Source organism: Sarcophilus harrisii, chromosome 3 (assembly GCF_902635505.1).
Source record: "Sarcophilus harrisii chromosome 3, mSarHar1.11, whole genome shotgun sequence".
Classification (NCBI taxonomy): Eukaryota; Metazoa; Chordata; class Mammalia; order Dasyuromorphia; family Dasyuridae; genus Sarcophilus; species Sarcophilus harrisii.
The window spans coordinates 395,296,007-395,316,091 of record NC_045428.1 but is presented as its reverse complement, the minus strand read 5'-3'; the positions used below and the strand labels follow the sequence as shown (position 1 = coordinate 395,316,091).

Sequence of the window (20,085 nt, the reverse complement as noted above, 5' to 3'; positions counted from 1 at the left end):
AGTTATTTCCGAATCATCTGTTTTTGTATATTCAGGTCTTTGGTCAAAATATCAAATTAGGATAAAATTGAGACAATACTACATACAAATTCTCTATCTTCAAATCAACTTATTTAATCAAGATGTTGACTCTGAAAAATGGATAAGACACTGAAACATTATCTCTGTTTCTTAAAGAAGTTTTCATTGATGTAAAACAGTAACCATGACTTAGCCATGAGGGGCCCCAATCCATCCTCAACCAGCAAACACCTACTTGATCTCCTTGCCATTTGGAAAGGCATGGAAGCCAAACGCAATTTTAGTTTAGAGCTTGTATTCTAAGAGAGAAGGATAGTTGAGTAGGAACAATATTTCCTTAAAAAGTTGGAGGGGGAAAGGGAGAGAAAGGAAAAATATTCTACTGTAAGGCTGTTATTAACAAAGGTATTAAAAGCTAAGATAAGTACACAGGCAAAATTTCTAGTTTTACTCATCAAAAATATTTTAAAAAGCTACTATAATGTATATGTCCTACTCCCATTCCCCCTTCCCCCCCAAAAAAAGTTCCTTGAGTTTGATTTTTGTCTTTTCTTGCTCTAGCATCCAGCACAGTGCCTGGCATGTAGCAGATGCTTAATAAATGTTTGTTGAATTGAATATGCAAACTGTTTTTAAGTTTAAAAGAAAAATGAGTATTACACAAAAATACTTGAGTATTTAAGTATCAAGATCCTTTCAGGGATTAGAGTCTCATCCTCTGCATCTTTCCTTTACTAGTAGATCCCACATATTTAAAAAAGGAATTCAGAGTACAACAGAGAAGAGACGGTTAAAAGACAAGAAAACACTGCAGAATATTTGCTATTTCTGGTACAATACTTTAGTAACCATTGAATCTAAATGGGAAAAGTCGTAATAAAGCCAAAATTAGCTATTGTGACACTGAATGCAAATATATATGTGTATATATATATATATATATATATATATATATATATATATGCACACATATACATATAGTATATAGATGAATATATGTGTAAAAATATATGTATACAGACAGAGCTTTATTAAAAATCACTTAACTAGGGAAAGAGGAAGAGAGTCCTAACAGATTAAGGGAATTATGTTATAAAAGTTCTTTACTGAACCTGCTACATTTTGCAAATTAAGTGCACAAAATGCAATAATAATTTGATAATTTTTTTTTTCAATTTTAAAAATTACATAGAATACTTTCCAGGAGAAAAAGATCCAAAACTTTTTATATGTTAACTGATATGAAATAAATGTTTTTCTTAGTTAAAATAAACTTATTAAAGTAAAGAGATGTATACTAATGTATATCAATGACTTGCTGAGATAACTATACCTAAAAGCTTTGCCTGATAAAAAAATTTTTATGCTTGTAAGAAAAAAAAGTATATTTTATAAACATAAAGCACCAAAATGAGATAACATTTATAATCAGTGTTATTATGTAGAAAATAGCACAATGCAAATACAAATAAATGAATCAGAAAGTAATCATTTAATGAATACTCAATATTAAGTTACATCTTTATTAGTATTAGCTTTTTTGCTAAATTAAATTTTTATGTAAAGCAAAATAACTACATAAGAAAATGACACTTTAAGATCATACAGTATTTATAAAAAGGCACTTGTGGTTAGTCTTCCAACAAACTGTACTTAGGGCAAGCTAAATCATATTTTCATATAAATCTATGAATATAACAAATGAGATAGGAACAGTATAAATAAGAAGTCTGCACTATTTACACTTATACAGAAACTAGCCCAAATGATGCAAGAAATATTTGCTGTTAAAAGTGAGATTATAGATTCTGCATACACATAGATATATGTATATGTGTATATGTGTATGTGTGTATGTGTGTGTGTGTGTGTGTTTTAATGCTTTCATATTGTATGCAATTTCTATACTATTTTGGATATATATTTGCATAGAATTTTTTTTTTTTTATAAAACATCACTTAATTATGCATTTCACATCACAGTAGGAGCTTTTAGTAAAACAGTACAAAAACACTACTTCAGTAAAGGGCAAATCCTCCCAATTCTAATTTCTCTTAATGTCAGGTTTCTTGCTCTTGGGAACAAGGAATACATTTCCATCCCTTGTCTGCTGCAGGGAATACTCACTAGGGGAATAAGGCTCTCCATTTTCATCTCGTAGCATGCTGAAGACCTCAAGATATAAAGTGCTAAGCTGTTTTTTCAGTAGATGGAGGCTTTTGTCATTTTCCCCTTTTTCTTTGAGAAGCTTTTCCTTTTCATCTTTTAAGTGATCTAAATCTTGTTCCAGTTCCACTATATTTTCCAGTTTTCTTTTCCGGCAGTTCTGCGCAGCCACCTTATTTTTGCCCCTTCTCCGTATATCTCGAATAAGTGCGAGCTGAGCCTCATTAAATTGCTCTTTTGACATCATTTCATTGAAGTCATCCACAGGAAGATTAATAATCTTTTCTACAGGGAAAGGGATATGAAGAGCTTTTGCTCTCATCTCATCTCTTGTGAAATGGGATTCGAGGCGTGTTGAATGCTTGTCTTTTGTGAATGGGGTTTTCTGATGACCAGGACTGATGGGCAATTCTTTCTTTGGTGTGCTTACACTCTGCAACATATCAGGCACTGGAATGGTCGGTGCCTGAGTAGGAGACATTGGATAGGTCACATCTTCTTGAAATGGCACTGGTTGTGTCCTGGTGCTGCTCTGGTGAATGCTTCCAGGAGCATTGTCAACATCTTCCATTTCAGAATCACTGAGGCCGAGTGGCGTGTCTCCATAGATGGAAGACTCTACTGAGTGTTCTGGAGATGCCATGTTGGAGCTTGTGTTCAAAGAAATGCCCGAGTCAGAATCATTACATTCTGGTATGTTTTCAGGATGGTTGCTGTTAAAAGCCTTACAAAGTGAAAGGTCAGAAATATCAATAGGCTCATTTAAAAGTTCTGAGAGGGACTGGCCAATGTGGGTGGGGGAAGGCATACTGTTGTTTATATTTGTTTCTGCTATGAAAGTTGAATAAAATTCCTCACAAAAATCAGTATTTGAATTTAAAGAGTTCATTCTCAATTGGATAGGGTCTTCAGCAGGGAGCATGTTGCCAAAGGAGTCCTCAAATGCATGGAGGAAATCTGGACTGCAGGAAGGTACTTCTTTTTCCATTGTCGAGAGTGAAGTGTAGAAATTGTAACTGTTTTCAATTTCTGTTGGTTTAATTTCAGGACTAGGAACTATGGTAGTCTCAGTCAGCTTGTCATTCTGAATGTTAAGACACTGCATGGAGAAATGTTAAAATAAGATTTTATGTAAACAACGCCAAATATGTTCATTAACGGTAGATGACATCCATATCTGAAGTTGGTTCTAGGTGGTAGGCATGTATGTAAGCATGCATATGCACCCACACCTGCCAAAGTCGTCAAGTTGTTCTTAGAGAATTACATAACATATATGAGCTGAAAGAGACTTTATAATCATCTGATTATTTTATATAGACATAGAAATTAAGTGGTCATCTATATACCAAAGTATAGTCTAATTTCAAGCACAGACATTTCACAAATGATTTGCATTTTTTAAGCATAACCACACAATTTTCAGAATTTCTAGATCACAGTTAGAATGTTAGGACAGACATAGTCTGTCCTAATCATCATAGTGATGCATTATAATCTTGTTTTAGATATGAAATGGAACAGGACCTGTTATTTTACTGAAGGAGGGCATTTCCTTTATCAATATCGATTAAAAACAACTCTATCCTATATAGTTTTAAGAGAGTTGCATGGGGTAGTGTGGGGTCAAGTGACTTGCCAGTGTCACAAAGTCAGTATGTGTCAGCGATGGCACTTGAATCCAAATCTTCCTGACTGGGAGGCCTGCTCTCCAAGACACTGAGGTGGCACAGAGGATATCCTGAGCACTGGGCCTGAAGGCAGAAAGACCTAAGGTCAAAGCCAACCTCAGATACTTACTAGTTATTTAACCTCTGTCTGCCTCAGTTTCCTCAACTGCAAAATGGGATCATAATGGGCTACTTATTTCCCAGGGTTGTGAAGATGAAAGGAAATGAGGAATGAGATATCTGTATAGGGCTTATTACGGAGCCTGGCATAGTAGGGGCTATGCAAATGCTTGTTTCCTTTTCTTTTTTCCTACAGAGCTGTTACTCACAATAATCAGCTCTTCTGTATGTTAATATGAGTTATGTTAGTATGAGCTATGAAGGCTTCATAAAACCAAGCCTTTTGGTTACCTGCAACTCTGGAATGGACAACAGCTCCTCCCACACCTGCTCTATATCCTGCATACTGCTGTCCTCTACTGAATGAAGGACAGTTGATCCAGGGAGTTGAGCTTGACTGGAAGTAACGAAAACTGGATTGCTGTCAATGTGATCCGGAACAAGTGACTGAAATGTGGCTGAAGAAACCTAAAATTGACAAATAATTTATTTAAAATATGAAGTTCTTACCAATAATACATAAAATCAAAGTTCCTTAATGAAACTCTTATTGCCTCAAGGTATAATTATAACTTTTTAAATTCCTATGTCTCCCTTCTCCAATCCACTCCATATCTGATTCTAATTTCTTTTCTGTGAGGGATACAATTTTGTTGCTTCTGACTTAATTGGCCATAGACTCCTCCCATTTATTATATTTTTCATTATAAGATAAACTTCAAGCAAGGTCTATCATATATTTCTCTTGCAAATATCTTTATGCAGGTGCATGAGTTAAATGACTTAAGTTTGGGGTGATTAGCCATAGTACTCTATACTTAATCACGTACCAAGTCAGATACTGGCCTACTCATGTAGGCTTTATTTTTATAGAACTGTAAAAAGTGGATAACTTGTTCCATGACTATTTTGACTGTTATCTTTGGTTGTTAAGAGTAATAACATGACTCAGGTAGCTTTTTTTTTTTAATTTGACTGAATTATTTTATTAAAAAGTCAGTAACAATGGCTACAAAGAAAATGTTTTGTGCACACTTCAACAATATGCTTTTTCTGCACAGAATTTTTTCCCAAAAGTTTTTTTTTTTAATTTTCAAATAAAGACCATTTATGTGATAGAAAATGACTAAAGACAAAGTAGATAACCATCAAAGTAGAACAGCCATTCTGCCTACACAAACTATTATCCATGAATGTGATAGAATGTGACTGCTGTAAGGAACAATATATGTGATGAAGACAGAGAAGCTTGGAAAGATCCATGTGAAGTGAAGCCAAGAAAACAATACACATAGTAACTACAATAATGGAAATAGAAAGAACAACTACACACACCAAAAAATCAGAAGTAAATATAATAAAATTCTAAAGAACCAGTAAGACTTGTCTGAAGAAGGATGAGAGGACATCTCCAACCTACCCCTGTGTGAAAATGGGATTATCTACAAGTATTGCACATGCCACATGTTTTCAGACTTTTTCAGTGTATTGATGGGTTGTGCTGATTTTTTTCTCTTTTCCTATTTTTGGGGGGTGGGACGGAGTCTTTAAAAATGATTTGTTATAAGAAATAGCTCTATTGGGAGGGAGAGGAGAAGGGATAATGGGAAAAAGCATGATGATGTAAAACAGAAGATACTTAAAGAAGAACAAACTAAGGAAACATACTCATGTATATAGAACTAATTGTGTGAGTCTAGCGTTTTTGTTGGACAGTAGCCTAAAGTTTTACCTCATCATCTTCTACAAAAGGGAATGTCTCTGCCAAAAGCTGCATGCAGTCATCAAAAAACAGACCATCTGCTTTGGGGATATCAGCAACCTATATGAAAGAAACAGAAGTAAATGGGGGGAGAGTGTTGATACTATTAACCAACAGATATTTACTGAACACTTACTATGTGTCTAATGACTCTCTATTCCCAAAGTAATTGATATTCCTTTACACCATATTTAAAAGTTACTTCACAAAAAAACATATTACTTACCTGGGAGTAGTTGGCAGATGTGCTAGGCTCAACGTGTTGGGCTGGTTGAATTGGGAGAAATTCACCTGTTTCTTCGTCTAGCTGCAGTTGCGCCAGAAAGGCTTTCTCTTGTTCCTTCTGGAGTTGTTCTTGTCTTTCCTTTTCAAGTTTCTTTTGTTTTTCCAGTTCATGCTCTTTTCGTCTTTGACTGAAATCAAACACTTCACGCCCTGCCCCAAGATCTATATCTTGTCTCCAGAGGATATCAATCAAATTCATATCCTATAATAAAAAAAGAAAAGGAAGTCTAGGTCAAGAGGATTCCTAGATGCAGCTTCCTTTTAGCTTTAAGCACACTTTGTGGAATATGAAAATACTGCCTTCTTTAAGCATGTTTGTGTTTACATATGTGTGCACATATGTATATACATATGTACACACAGAATATTTAATATTTATAAAAGATACTACATGACTAACTACTTGAATTTAAAATTAATTTTGCCCAGAACATCTTCATTTAAAATACTTGCTAAAGATAAAGTCAATTCGTTATTCATATGTGAATTGCTCACAATAAGTATGGAAGCCAACAATGACTTCACCTTTCTGAATTTTTTTTCTTGAATAACAGTTCATGCATAGAGAATGTGACTATTTTTAATAATATTCTTCTAAGCAAAATTTTAATTAGGCAGCAAGCTTTTTGAAAAGTCTCAAAATGAAGAGCAATTATTTAACAATTAAGTTCACTGAAATGTAAATAAGTTTAAGAGGAATTCCTGTTCTCACCATCAATCAATTTATAGTCTAGATGGGGATAAGTCCTACACATGAAAAAATAATGTGCTCTGTTTTACAGCAAGTTCAAAAAACAAAATAAAACTCACCACACCAAAATCCAATACTACATACAATGTAAAGGGAAAAAAGACTGAATTTCTTGAGGCTATGGCCCTAACTTAGTTGTTTTTTCTTATTATTTTTTTTAATCTATGATCTAACAATGTCTTGCACCTGCTGTTGTAGTTCACTGTTTCCCCTTCCCCTTTTGTCCAACTCTTTGTGACCTTATTTGGGGTTTTCTTGGCAAAGACAATAGAATGGTTTGTCATTTCTTCTTCAATTCATTTCACAGATGAGCAAACTGAATCAAACAGGATTAAGGGTTACAGACTCTAACTCCAAGTTCAGTGTGCTATACCCACCTTGCCACCTAGCTGCCCCATCTGTATCTGGTAGTACTTAATAATATTTGTTGGATAAATAAATCACTCACTTTGGAGTTTGAATTAGATAGTGGAAGTAATTATGGATAAAGCAGACAAATGCAAATAAATATCAACTGCTTTGGTAAGTAGTTGGAAACGAGTTGAAGAACACTCTTAAGATTTCAAAATCCAGTGATAGCAAAATGATAGTAACATTACAGAAGTAAGAAGTTTGGAAAAGCAATGTATATATTTTATTGTTCTTTCAGAGGTAGGGGGAGGATGCTGAGTTCAATTTTACATATGCTAAGTTTGAGGTGACAGAAGTAACTAAACATATAGGATAAGCATTTGCAAGTGAGAACAGGGCTAGATATATATATAGACTTGGGAATCATGAGTACAGAGATAATGAAGAAAAAGTAAATACATTGCATAGCATTTGATTCAACTTCGGGATCAACTAATGTTCAAGTCTAGAATTCTGTGTTAAAATAACCTATGGCCTATCTATTGATTTAAGTAATACTAATAAGGTTTCCCATGCAAAAATAGCTTCATGCTGCTAGGTAACATGATGAATAACTTAGATTCAAGAAGACTTAAATCTTGCCTCAATTATTTACTAGCTATGTGATGCTGGACAAGACACTGAGCCTCAGTTTCACCATCTAAAATGGAGACAATAAAAACCCTACCTCATAGGTTTGTCTCAGAATCAACTGCGATAACATAAGTAAAGCATTTTGCAAATCAAAGGACTATATTTGTATAATACTAGTATGAATCAGATACTTTCCTATTAACTTCTGAGGTTAATGCATTGACAGAATAGTGGCTTTGATTTAATGTAGAGAGAGGGTGAAAGGATAGTGAGGAAAAAGATAGTAACAGAGCATGAAGAATTCACTTTGACAGGGTATGGAAACAACACGAGGAGTAAAGTAGATGAGGACTGATGACCAATTTCAACAATTTTTGATTTTGCTTAACTGCCTTAATAACTGTGTTCAATTCCAGCCCCATTCCCAATCTTTTCAAGGCTAAAATTAACTATTATTTCAGCAAGCAGTAAAGCTATTTTTAGTCTCAGAAGTAGAGCTAAGCCACTAAACCTACAGGCATTCCCAGTTTATTGGATGATGGGAACACATATCCAGCTCCACACTCTTCAGGTCTTAAATTGTGTTGAAATCCTATTCATACTAAGAGCAATTTCTGGCATCAATACAATCGCAGACTTGACTTTTATAATATATAGATAGACATTTAAAATCTGATACAGTTAAAAAACCAAATCTCCCAGACTTTAGAATTTGTTGAATTTAGAACTATAGGTTAATATAATTTGACAGTTAATTTATTCTTGATATAAAATATATCTAGGTGCATAAACTTCATCTTTCCCATATATGTATTGTGTGTTTATATTCATGTGTGGAGAGATGGGAAACAAGAAAGGCAATTGAGAGAGAAGAAAGTGAGAGAAAAGGGGAAAAAGGAGATTTCTAAAAGATAAGAGTAAGATTTCTATTTTCATATTCTAAACAGCTGGGGTCTTATCATTGTACCTTCCAAATCTCAAATTTAGTTTTTCTGAAGTAATAAGGTTCCTGACACAGTATACTGTACTGGACTAAATGTCAAGAGACCTACTTTAGTTCCAAGTCCACCACTGGTTACTTATTCTAGAAGTGGAAATCTTATACATTGTTAATTTTGATTAAGGAGACATTCCATGTCTTAAGAATCACTATGTGCCATCACAGAGAGAATCAATAGAATGAATGTAAACATTCAAAATCTCATCATGTTTTAGTGTCTCCCAATGTAAAAATACTTACTTACTTAGAACTTATCGTAGATTTAAAATGATTTGAGTATTTTGGAAAATCAATACAAGAAAACCTGGATTCCAGGACTCCAGTTTTAATAAATTATGTCATGTCAGAATTGTATGGAAGCCCTTCAATCTAATCCATACTTTAAAAAAATATATCCTATACAACATGAGAAAGATATTTTATTTTGGTGCCCCCCCTTAAGTGTTTTTAAAACTTATTTCCACATTTTGTTTTATGTACTTAAATACTCTCTCACACATCAGTTACTAGATTTGATGCTCTTCTAAATAGGAAGTGTTTCCTGCAAGAGGCAGTGTGGGCTGAGAACATGACTAAGCTCTTTTAAAAATTCTTGCATCATCCAGAAGGAAATAATCACTGCAAAACACTCAAGCTAGCTGGAGAAGGTTAGGGAGGGGACTTCCCAAGGAAGAACTAAAACCACCCTACCATTTGCATATAAATTTGTGAAAATGAAGTAGATAAGCCTTTTCTTTTGCCTGTTCCTAGTAAAAGGAGATTCAGGAATGTATTCTATGGAATCAGGAAGATAAAATATATAGATATCAAATACTATGTTAACTAAGTTTTGAAGATAGAAAAGAATGAAGAGAGTTTTCTAAGAATTCTAATATATATTTCCTTGATTTGGGTGAAAATGATGGACTTGTTAAGTGTAATCAAGCTTAGGACTCCTTTCTTTTCAGATGGCATATGGAGTAAATATTGTCTGGCACTCAGTCTTGATTTTTTTTTTTTTTTTGGTTCTTTTGGTGGTATGTTGTTACAGAATCTGTTCCAAATCACATTGCTAGTTTGGTTTAGACAAAAGAAGATAATTTTAATAAGACAAGCATAAATGTTCAACAATTCATGTTAAACCTCCATCTGGCTCCAATAGAAATATTCGTTTAAAATTTATATATCAGCACTTGCCATCTGTGTAATCTGTTACACATTTTATGAGGAAACTGCTTGCATTATGAAGATGGAGAATTAACTCTTAACTGCTTTTAAACAAACATCTTTGCAACAGGATAAACAAAGATAGAGAAAGGCCCTGAATACATAAATGTCCATTACACATGTCCTTTGCATGCCTTTTAATTCCCCTGTCCCTACTTCACTGTGGACAGGTTTAAGGCAGATGGTTCTAAAAGACGGAAGGAAGAGAATGAAGGGAAGGCGTCTAATTAAACTGTTTTATGACTTAATCCCATGGAAAATAATTTTAAAATGAATTACAAACAGGTTTCATTTGGTGTTTTTTTTTTTTTTGTTTTTGTTTTGTTTTTTACATCAGGAAGGACTTAACTGCACTTCTAATTCCAAAAATGAGAAAAGCCTTCTATTTTCCTTTGATAATCCAAGCTTTTTCTCACGCTTGAAAATACTCTTCTACCTCATCCTTATTCACTCAAGTCTAACTCTTCATGATTCCATATGGGATTGTCTTGGCAAAGATACTGAATGAAGTGGTTGGACTTTCCTTTTCTAGCTCATTTGACAGATAAGAAAACAGGTAAACAGTATATTAAGTCACTTGTCCAGGGTCACAAATCTAATGTCTGTGGTAAAATTTGAACTCAGAAGAAATATGAGTCTTACTGACACTCCAAGCCTGATAGTCTATCTACTTGGACTACCTACTACCTTACCTCACCTTTGCCTTTTGAATCTTTCAAAGGTCAGTGTACCTTCTACATGAGGCCTTTCCTGATTCCCCCCACATAGTAAAGCTGGTCTCCCCCAAATTCCACTCAATTATTTTGTATATATTTTGTACCTATTTATATATGTACATTTTATTCCCTTGCAGAGGGTAAGAGTAGAGGGCAGAGAGTATTTTATTTTTGCTACATGCTAGTACTAGATCTAGCATTAATTAATAAATGCTTGATCAACTGGTGAAGAGGCAAATAAAGGAGCTAATAATAGCAACTAAGTGAGAGGTGATGAAACTTGACTTAAGGTGGTTAACAATTAATAAGTGGAGAGGAGATTGAATGTAAAGATGTAAACGTAGAAATGGCAAGAATTGGTGATTGTATAGATGGAGAGAGAGTGAGGATAATGCTGAGATTCTGAATGTGAGACACTGGAAGGATAGTAGTATCTTCAATATAAATAGGGAAGTTTGAAAGAGGGGAGGGTCTGGGGAGGAAAGATAATGGGTTCAGTTTTGGACATATTGAGGTTAAGGTGTCAATAATCCTGCACTACCTAATGTCTCAAATTGACCACTTTTGAGGATACTGTACTTCACAAAGTATTATAAACTGCAACTGAGGGGAGGAGGAGGAAGAAACAAGCATATTTAAATTCATAAGAGCTACCCAACAAAACTACTTTGGGGCATTTTTCACTGTAATCAAAGCATTCCTACTTTTGAAATCTTTAGCTCAGCTTTGTTGGAGACACACACAGTAGAAAAAATATTTATTTACTAAACATTTCTATCTGAAGGAGAGTATTAAACACCAAGCTGACTAGTAGAGGTAGAATATATAAAGAAGAGGGGTATGTAAGAAGATGAGGAAGGTTAAAAGGCTAGGTTATGATGAGCTTTAAAAGTCAATGGACTATATTTGATCCAGGAGGCAACAGGATACCATGAGGAGGAAGTGGAGAGGAGGGAAATTGGAGAATGAAGACCTATGCTTAAGAGGATGAAGTAGAGACCTGAGACAAGGAGTCCAACTCAAAAGCTGTTCTAATAGTCTATTCAAGAGGTACATGGTAAACTGCTCTCTCCATTTCTGCAGTGTAACATTTATCCAAACTGACATTTTTCTCAAGAGTTACTAATGCAGTTTATTTTTAAGCCTTTTTTTTTCCTCCCGGGGGTAGTGTTTCCCAAACTATATTTTGTACAATTTGTGTCATATTTCATTTGATATGACAAAAGCGCCATTTGAAAAAAAATTATGATGATAACAATATGTCTTTCCCCAAAATTATATATGAAATTATGGAACAAAAATTGATAATTAAAAATAAATAAACTTAATTTCCTCTAAAATTCTAAGTTAGGCAGGTCCTTAAAAACCAATTTCCATCTGTTTCATGCCTTTTGTGGCCAACTGGCTTGCAAAACATTGCCTGGGGTGATCTCTATTTAAAACTATACTTTATAACTTTAAAACTTTATACTTTAAAACTTATACTTACAGGATGTAACTATACCAGATATTGAATTACTTTCAATTGGCTGATTTTTAAAAATCTTTTTGTTTATCTCCTACTCCTCTCAAAGATTTATATGAATAAATTGTATATTAAGGTAAATTTAATTTAACCTTTTCCAGTATAAATTGCCCAAGTATTTTTGTAAAATTAGGGATATAACAAAAGTTGTACAGACACCCTACCCTCCTGGAAGCAGTATCCAAGTAAGAATTCCTAGGAATTTGAAAAGGCTACAAAAATTAAGGGAAGATTTGTTTCTGGGATCGCAAACATTCAAACTGTATTTCCTAATATCAGAATATGAGTCATATAACTTTACTTTTAACTCTTGTGAAAGCTTTTTTTAGGAGGCCATTGATAAATTCTTCCTCTGCTCCCTCCATAATTCAATCTTAAATTTTTAGTAACAGGACAAATATGGTATCAAGAAACGCTCCCTCCATAATTCAATCTTAAATTTTTAGTAACAGGACAAACATGGCATCAAGAAACAAACAATTTTTGTAAATTATATACATATATACATATTTATAAGACATACATATATAATACACATACATACATATAAACACACTAGAAAATTATCAGAAATAGAGGGGAAAATGGAGCAGGGTAAAGAGAGAAAATGGCTTATATTTAAATAAATAATTCGTTGGCTTCCAAAACCAGTTATATCCTAGATTAGATTAACAAGAAGTAAAAATATGTGAGCACTATTAAAACCTTCTCGCATATGGAAGACTTTTTGGCAAATAAAATAAAATTATTGTATTACTCAAAGGGTAAACTCACGGAGATATTTTGGCTCAATTTGTTTATTTTGAAAAGTTCTCCATACAGATGCAATAGGAGATAAAAAAAGTGATAATGACTTTGAAAATTAATATAATCACAAGGGAAAAACCTTCTAGAATAAGTTTCTTGGGAGACAGAAGAGAGCATGGTAAAGTGGAAATAGCATTAGAGTTCGCATTGAAGAGGGCCAAGATTCAATTCCTGACTCTGGCATTTACAATTTGTGTAACCAGGGTTCATTTGTCAAAGATGGGGTTGGACAAGATATTTCTGAGAACCTTATAATCTTCCATGACTATATCTCTCATTATTTTTTATTTATTTATTGTATTTTCTTCATGCCTAAAACAATAAATTACAAATGGAATCTTAGAGAATGAAAGAATGTCAGAGGTGGAAGGACTTTAGAGACTATCCAAAGTCTCTATTAACCTTCTTAATCTTAGGCCAAATGCTCTTTCCATTGCATATCTGTTGCAAGCTAATGATGAAGTTATTTTCAAAAATACTGAACTGTGTAACCAACATAGCAATAATGTCAGGACACAGAAAACCTTGCAGACATTGACGACTCATTCAAGTTTTCCTTTGTTTTTATAATTTTCCCAATATGGGTTAACAACAAAATCCTGAGATTCTATAGGAACATAAATTCAAGGCAATTTCTAAACCAAATCAAGTTAACTATTTAATAAACTGAAATATAATTTCCCCAATCTACCCTTTTCTTTCTTGAGTTGGATAATTACTCCGTTCTTTCATTATAAAGCAATCTAGCTGTATTTAACTTGGCATGTTACTATATACAGGTATTTTCATATGCTGCTTCCTAAATTTACAAAGACATTTCCCTAATAATGACTCAATAATCTATGAAATATGATTGTCAATTCATAACACATGCTCATTATACTGTCTAGTAAATTACTGCAGCACAATACAAAGCTAAAGTTATAACCAGACAATGATCCAAACATCCAACACAAATCATTTTCAGGATGAAAATATGTATCCTGACCAGAAAAAGAAATTGTAGTTGGCAGCTCATTTTTGAAACGGTGGGTTAGTGCCATTTGCTACAAGTATATCATTCTTATTTATGCTTTGAAAGTTATACACCTAGCATTCTAAAAAAGGCTTCTGTATTTGAACAAAGTACTCCTGTCAGTACTCATGATGAAAAAGATGTATGTGGGGGTGGATGGGTTGTGATTACCTAGTAAGATCTCAGGTCAATGAAAGCAAACTACTTTCTCATTCTTGAAAAGAACAATTTTGAATTACCTTCTCTATATAAAAGTAACTACCAACCTATAAGTAGATTATGTATTTCCTGGTTAAATCTATCACCATTAATGAAAAGCTATAGTATGACTTTGGTTGTCAGCCATCCAACCAATAACACATAGCCAGCAGGTAGTTTGATGGGTCAGAGTGCTGGACATGGAATCATTAAGATCTGAATTCAAATCCGGCCTCTGATAATGTGTCCCTGAGCAAGTCACTTAGCTGCTGCTTACCTCAATTTTCTCACCTTGGGCTGTTAGATGGATACAGTGGATAGTGTCAGGCCTGGAGTCAGAAAAACATCTGATCTCAGACATTTACTACGTGGACCTGAGCAACTAATTTAATTAACCCTGTTTGCCTCAATTTCCTCCTCTGTAAAATGAGCTGGAGAAGGAAATGACAAACTACTCTAGTATCTCTGCCAAGAAAACCCCAAATGGGGGGTCACAAAGAGTCACATACTACTGAAACCATTGAACAACAATATGGGGTTATAAAATAACAGCATTTACCTCACTTCACAAGATTGTTGTGAGAATCAGGTGAGTTAACATACAAACAGGCTTTTTAAACTGAAAGCATCTTATAAATGTTGCTGTTTACACATGCTCACAGAACCAAGCTCTCTGGGCCCTACTGGGAACATGCCAAGAACTTCTTAAGACACAGACTCTATATCAGCTCACCACTGACTGTGAGTTGCACAGATACTGACAATGATACCAGTGTCAGTGTTGCTGCCTCTCAGCAATCCTAATCACAGGCCACTGATTTGGTGAGAGTCATATGACTAAAGTTAGGAGGGTCTTTAGATCACCTAGTCTATTCTCCACACATGTGAAGTGACTTGCACAAGTCTATGTCTCTCTATTGAGACTCTGTGTATCTCCACCTTTTTCACTGGGCCTTTGAGGGCCCCAGATTAACTCATTAGGACTGCAAAGGAAGCCATTCTCCAATTGAAAAATGGTCAAAGGATATGAACAGACAATTCTCAGACGAAGAAATTGAAACTATTTCTAACCATATGAAAAGATGCTCCAAGTCATTATTAATCAGAGAAATGCAAACTGGGACTACAAAAGGGAGAACAGTTGAAAATGTGAGTTGACACTTTCCTTCCCAGATTAAAAAAAAATTAAGGAAGTAGTTTGGGCTAACGGTAAATATGCTAGACTAAGAATGCAGTAGACTCAAGGTCTAAAGTCAGTCCTGTAGATAACCAAAATTAATCATGTCATAGATCATGGCAACACTAGACTGTTTATAGCTACTACCAAGGTATGATATGAAGACCTTTGCTCTAATGAAAAATATAAATTTTTTGTGGAAAAATATGAATATTTAGATAAAAGCACAAATAGATTAGTGATTTTAGAAACAAACATGGTACTTTTTTTAGATCATTAAACTAGACTATCTCATTTAGCTCTAAAACTTTATAATACAAAAGTTATTTTTCCAGTTGACCAATATCTTAATGCCTGAATGGATACCACACAAATACACAATAAGCTGGGTGCAGTGCTGACAAGCAAAGAATTTTAATGTTTGTTTTTAGGATGATGAAATCCATCTATGTGAACTATCCAAACACAAAATCTTTATAGTGTGTTATCCAAGAATATAGTGAAACCTAGAGTTTGTTCAGATTCTTTGTTGTGCCAGAGTATAATAGTAGGCCACTGACTGAAGCTTTTTAGTTTCTTGGTAATGACATTGTTTATAATGGGATAAGATCAAAAGAGAATTAATGTAGCCTTAATACTGAGGAAATCACCGATGGGTGACAAACATAAGGTATATTAGTCATTTGTTATGTTTATAGTGTGTCCACTGTACAAATTACACAACTGTGGTTTCTAATGATCTGATTCTAAGTAAAACTCTGGAAGAAAAAGAAGATAAGGAGACAAAGATTTAAAAAAAAAAAAAAGCTATAATCTATCAAGCCTCATTCTTTTGTCTCCCATTTTCAGTTCTCATGACCATTTTTCATTCTGTTGTCCCAATACTGATGAGATCTAATTATGAAAAGCAAACTTTCTTCTATCATTTGTATATTTCATTAAAGACTACTAACAATTTGAACTGTTATAACTACCTCTATGTAATAAGCAGATGACCACTTGTCAGAAAGGAAATTAATCCATCAGCTAGGAGACCACATATTCCTGAAAGACCCTTGTATTGGGCAGGAGAAGGGCTCAGGTTCAAGATCCATCTCTTTTACTTACAATCTGGGCAGTCTGGGGCCCTCTCTGGGCCTCAGGCTCCTCATCTGTAAAAGTGAGGGAACTGAACAAAACAAGGTGGCTGTCAAATGCATTTGATAACCCTTCTTCTAGCTTGGAGAAAACAAAATCTCACCCGAATCCTAATCTATTCCCTTCAAAGAGTAGTTTTTTCATTAATGGTAAATATATACATACCAATAGATAGACAGACATAAATGTATAGATTCAGTTATTCTCACATATGTGTGCACATACATTACTTAATAGTAATGTTTTTGAAAGGCTATGCTGAGGATGCTCAGTTTTTTAAAATATTTTTATAGTGAATTTTTTTGTAAAGTAAATAACCTTTTTATAAAGCAAATAATAACCCTCGCTGACTTTTCATTTTGACTTTCCTAACATTTCTCAATAGGATAATTAAATGTTCCTTTGGAGGTATGGCATATAATCTTCTTTAGCAGCTTTCAGAAGTATTTCTAACACAGTTCAAGGCATCTATAGGCATGTCAAATAGTTGATGAACTATTCGGTTCCATTAAATAAAAGTACTTACTTATAAAGTACTAGCATCACTTCAAATTGGGTCTACAACATTATCATTCAAGTTTAAAATGAAGAGCAAAGAAAACTTCACACACAAAAACAACTAAACAGTATTTACTTAATCACCAAAATGTGTAACTGTTGTGGATCAGACATCTCTCTGTACTCTACTTTTACAATGAACTAAGTACCAAAATATATGCAAAACAGCATTCAACAGAGATTCCTGCACAAAAGCTATAAAGATGAATAATTTAGTTTTAATTTTAAAGTGAAAAATCTCAAAACACAATATTCACTAAAATGAGCATAAAATATTTTCATAAAATATGGAAAACCTCACTCTTTAATACAATATTTTTTCTTAAGAGGAAGGCCAAATTAAAAGGGCTGACCCACTTAATAGCTCATCGAACATGAAAAAGAGGACAAAATAATAGAAAGAGGCCTAAGTTGGACATCGGGAGATATATGAAGGGTTCTGACTCTTGTCATTATGCCACTAACTATACAGTACTAGATAAGTTTCTTAACTGCTCTAGGATGAGAAAGTCCGAACGGGTGTGACCCTCTAAGATGCCTTCTTCCTTATGATAGTTTTAACATATTTTTTAAGAACATTTCTCAGGCAGAAAATATTTAACCATTAATTTTATTTATGTGATGTGGTTCCCAACATACTGTTCCTTAAGAAATTAACTGTTATAGAAAACTTTAAAATAAAAAGAACAGAGATTACTTTCTAAATCCTTGAGGGGGGAAAAAAGGTCACAGTTTGATTAGGCCACATTTCCAAATCTAAATTGCTGACTCACAGAAACCTACAGGGTAAATGATCTAAAATCCAGTTACTACTAGAATAAAATCAGCACACACACTACTGTGTAAGTGATACACAGTGAGTTCACTGTGTTATTTGATTTTCTATGTATTATTCTTGTATTTAATATATTAAATCTTGTTTCTATCACACTCAGGATTACAGGTAAGGGTTTTAGGGGAAGAGGATATCTTCCATTTCTGGTCAACTTTCCAGCCAATACCATTATTAAGAGCAATGGTGGCTCAAAAAATTAATGTATACATCAATTCTACAAGCCAATAAACATTTATTAATAATTTACAATGTATAAGGAATGGTACTAAATGCTGAGGATACAACAAGTAAATTGCCACTTTAATCTTGATTTTGTTTTATCAAAATTTGCAATGTGACTCAATATAATCAATCATCTAAAGACTGAACACACCACTACTTTTCCAAATTTATGTAATTTTTGTGATATATAAAATAAAAACTATGAAACAAATTGTATCACATATTTTAACAATCAATAGATAATAATAATGCAAAAATTGTCTACAAAATTTGATGTTAAAAGGGTTCACATTCTCAAAAAAAGTTGGAAATTCCCTACCTAAACCATACTGCAGTTAGATTTCATTGAGTAACCAATGTCTGGGTCCCATAATGTAAAACTTGATATAAATAATATCAATATTCTGCATAAAAACATAATTTATATTTTCCATCAAAAAAAATTACATACCTAACAACTCAAGTTGATTTATACTATGTCCTGCACAAAACTGTTTTCTTACTGGCCTTAAAACCTCATTTTTTTCCTCTAGTGTTTTAAGAAAATAAAAAATTTTTTACTGACACCAATTATAATTCTGATATCATCAAAAAACTATCCACATGTCCAAGGGAACAAAGAGGACTGGAATTGGGAAACAATAATTCAGATTCTATGCGTGAGGTCCTGTCTCTCTGAGTCTCAGCATTTTCATTTATAAAACTGGCTAGAGGATCTTAAGTAAAGATACCAAATTGGGAATCACAATTTTCAGGATATTGAGTCTCTCTTTCCAAAGAGAGCAAATCTTTAACAAGACTGAATTACATTAAACAAAAAGTTCTTCTTACACTTAGCAAAGGACTCCTTGAAGATAAACCAAACATATTGGGAATATTAATACTAAAAAGACTGAATTTTCAAATGATTCTCTTCTTGAAAAGAGTTAATGTTAGTCATTACAATCTTGAATCTTAATGAGTATTAATAACTAAAAATATAAATTATTTGGTTATTTCTCAGTATTATTTCTTCCTAAGAGTTTACAATCCTACAATACGATCCTAGTTATAAAGGACACATAAAAGATAAAGAGAAATATTGGGTTAAGTGGCCTTCAAAGAGAAAAACAACTTAAAAGGTTAGCACTATCCCAATGCCTGGCATATGGTAAAGACTTATTAAATGCTTGCTGACTGACTGATTAGTCAAAGGAGAACACTACCAGAATTAGGGTTTGGTTTGTAAATTCTCAGTACTAATTTAGTCTAAGGATTTTAAAAAAGGAGTTGGTTATTATTAGAAGTAATTTCTCCTTTGACATTGAATAATACATTAGTAATAGAGGGATCAACCAGCAGTGTTACTACTGGGATTATATCCCAAAGAGATTATAAAGAAGGGAAAGGGACCTGTATGTGCACGAATGTTTGTGGCAGCCCTTTTTGTAGTGGCTAGAAACTGGAAACTGAATGGATGTCCATCAGTTGGAGAATGGCTGAATAAATTGTGGTATATGAATATTATGGAATATTACTGTTCTGTAAGAAATGACCAACAGGATGATTTCAGAAAGGTCTGGAGAGACTTACACGAACTGATGCTGAGTGAAATGAGCAGGACCAGGAGATCATTATATACTTCAACAACAATACTAGATGATGACCAGTTCTGATGGATCAGGCCATCCTCAGCAACGAGATCAACCAAATCATTTCTAATGGAGCAGTAATGAACTGAATTAGCTATACCCAGAAAAAGAACTCTGGGAGATGACTAAAAACCATTACATTGAATTCCCAATCCCTATATTTATGCACACCTGCATTTTGATTTCCTTCACAAGCTAATTGTACAATAATTCAGAGTCTGATTCTTTTTGTACAGCAAAATAATGTTTTGGTCATGTATACTTATTGTGTATCTAAGTTATATTTTAATATATTTAA

General features: G+C 33.7%; 1 protein-coding gene across 2 annotated transcripts in view; it reads right to left on the bottom strand.

The window, feature by feature from the left end:
• Nucleotides 1–1,928: 1,928 nt before the first annotated feature.
• The window catches only part of NFE2L2 (nuclear factor, erythroid 2 like 2), a 34,229-nt gene continuing 16,072 nt past the window's right edge, over nucleotides 1,929–20,085 (bottom strand). For both annotated transcript variants that reach the window (XM_031960415.1, XM_012544848.3), the window contains exons 2-5: nucleotides 5,967–6,227; nucleotides 5,711–5,800; nucleotides 4,270–4,446; nucleotides 1,929–3,287 (exon numbers count right to left, since the gene is read on the bottom strand). In XM_031960415.1, coding sequence (XP_031816275.1) covers nucleotides 2,067–3,287; nucleotides 4,270–4,446; nucleotides 5,711–5,800; nucleotides 5,967–6,227 — 1,749 coding nt within the window. In that variant the 3' untranslated portion in view covers nucleotides 1,929–2,066. The remainder of the gene's footprint in view (nucleotides 3,288–4,269; nucleotides 4,447–5,710; nucleotides 5,801–5,966; nucleotides 6,228–20,085) is intronic.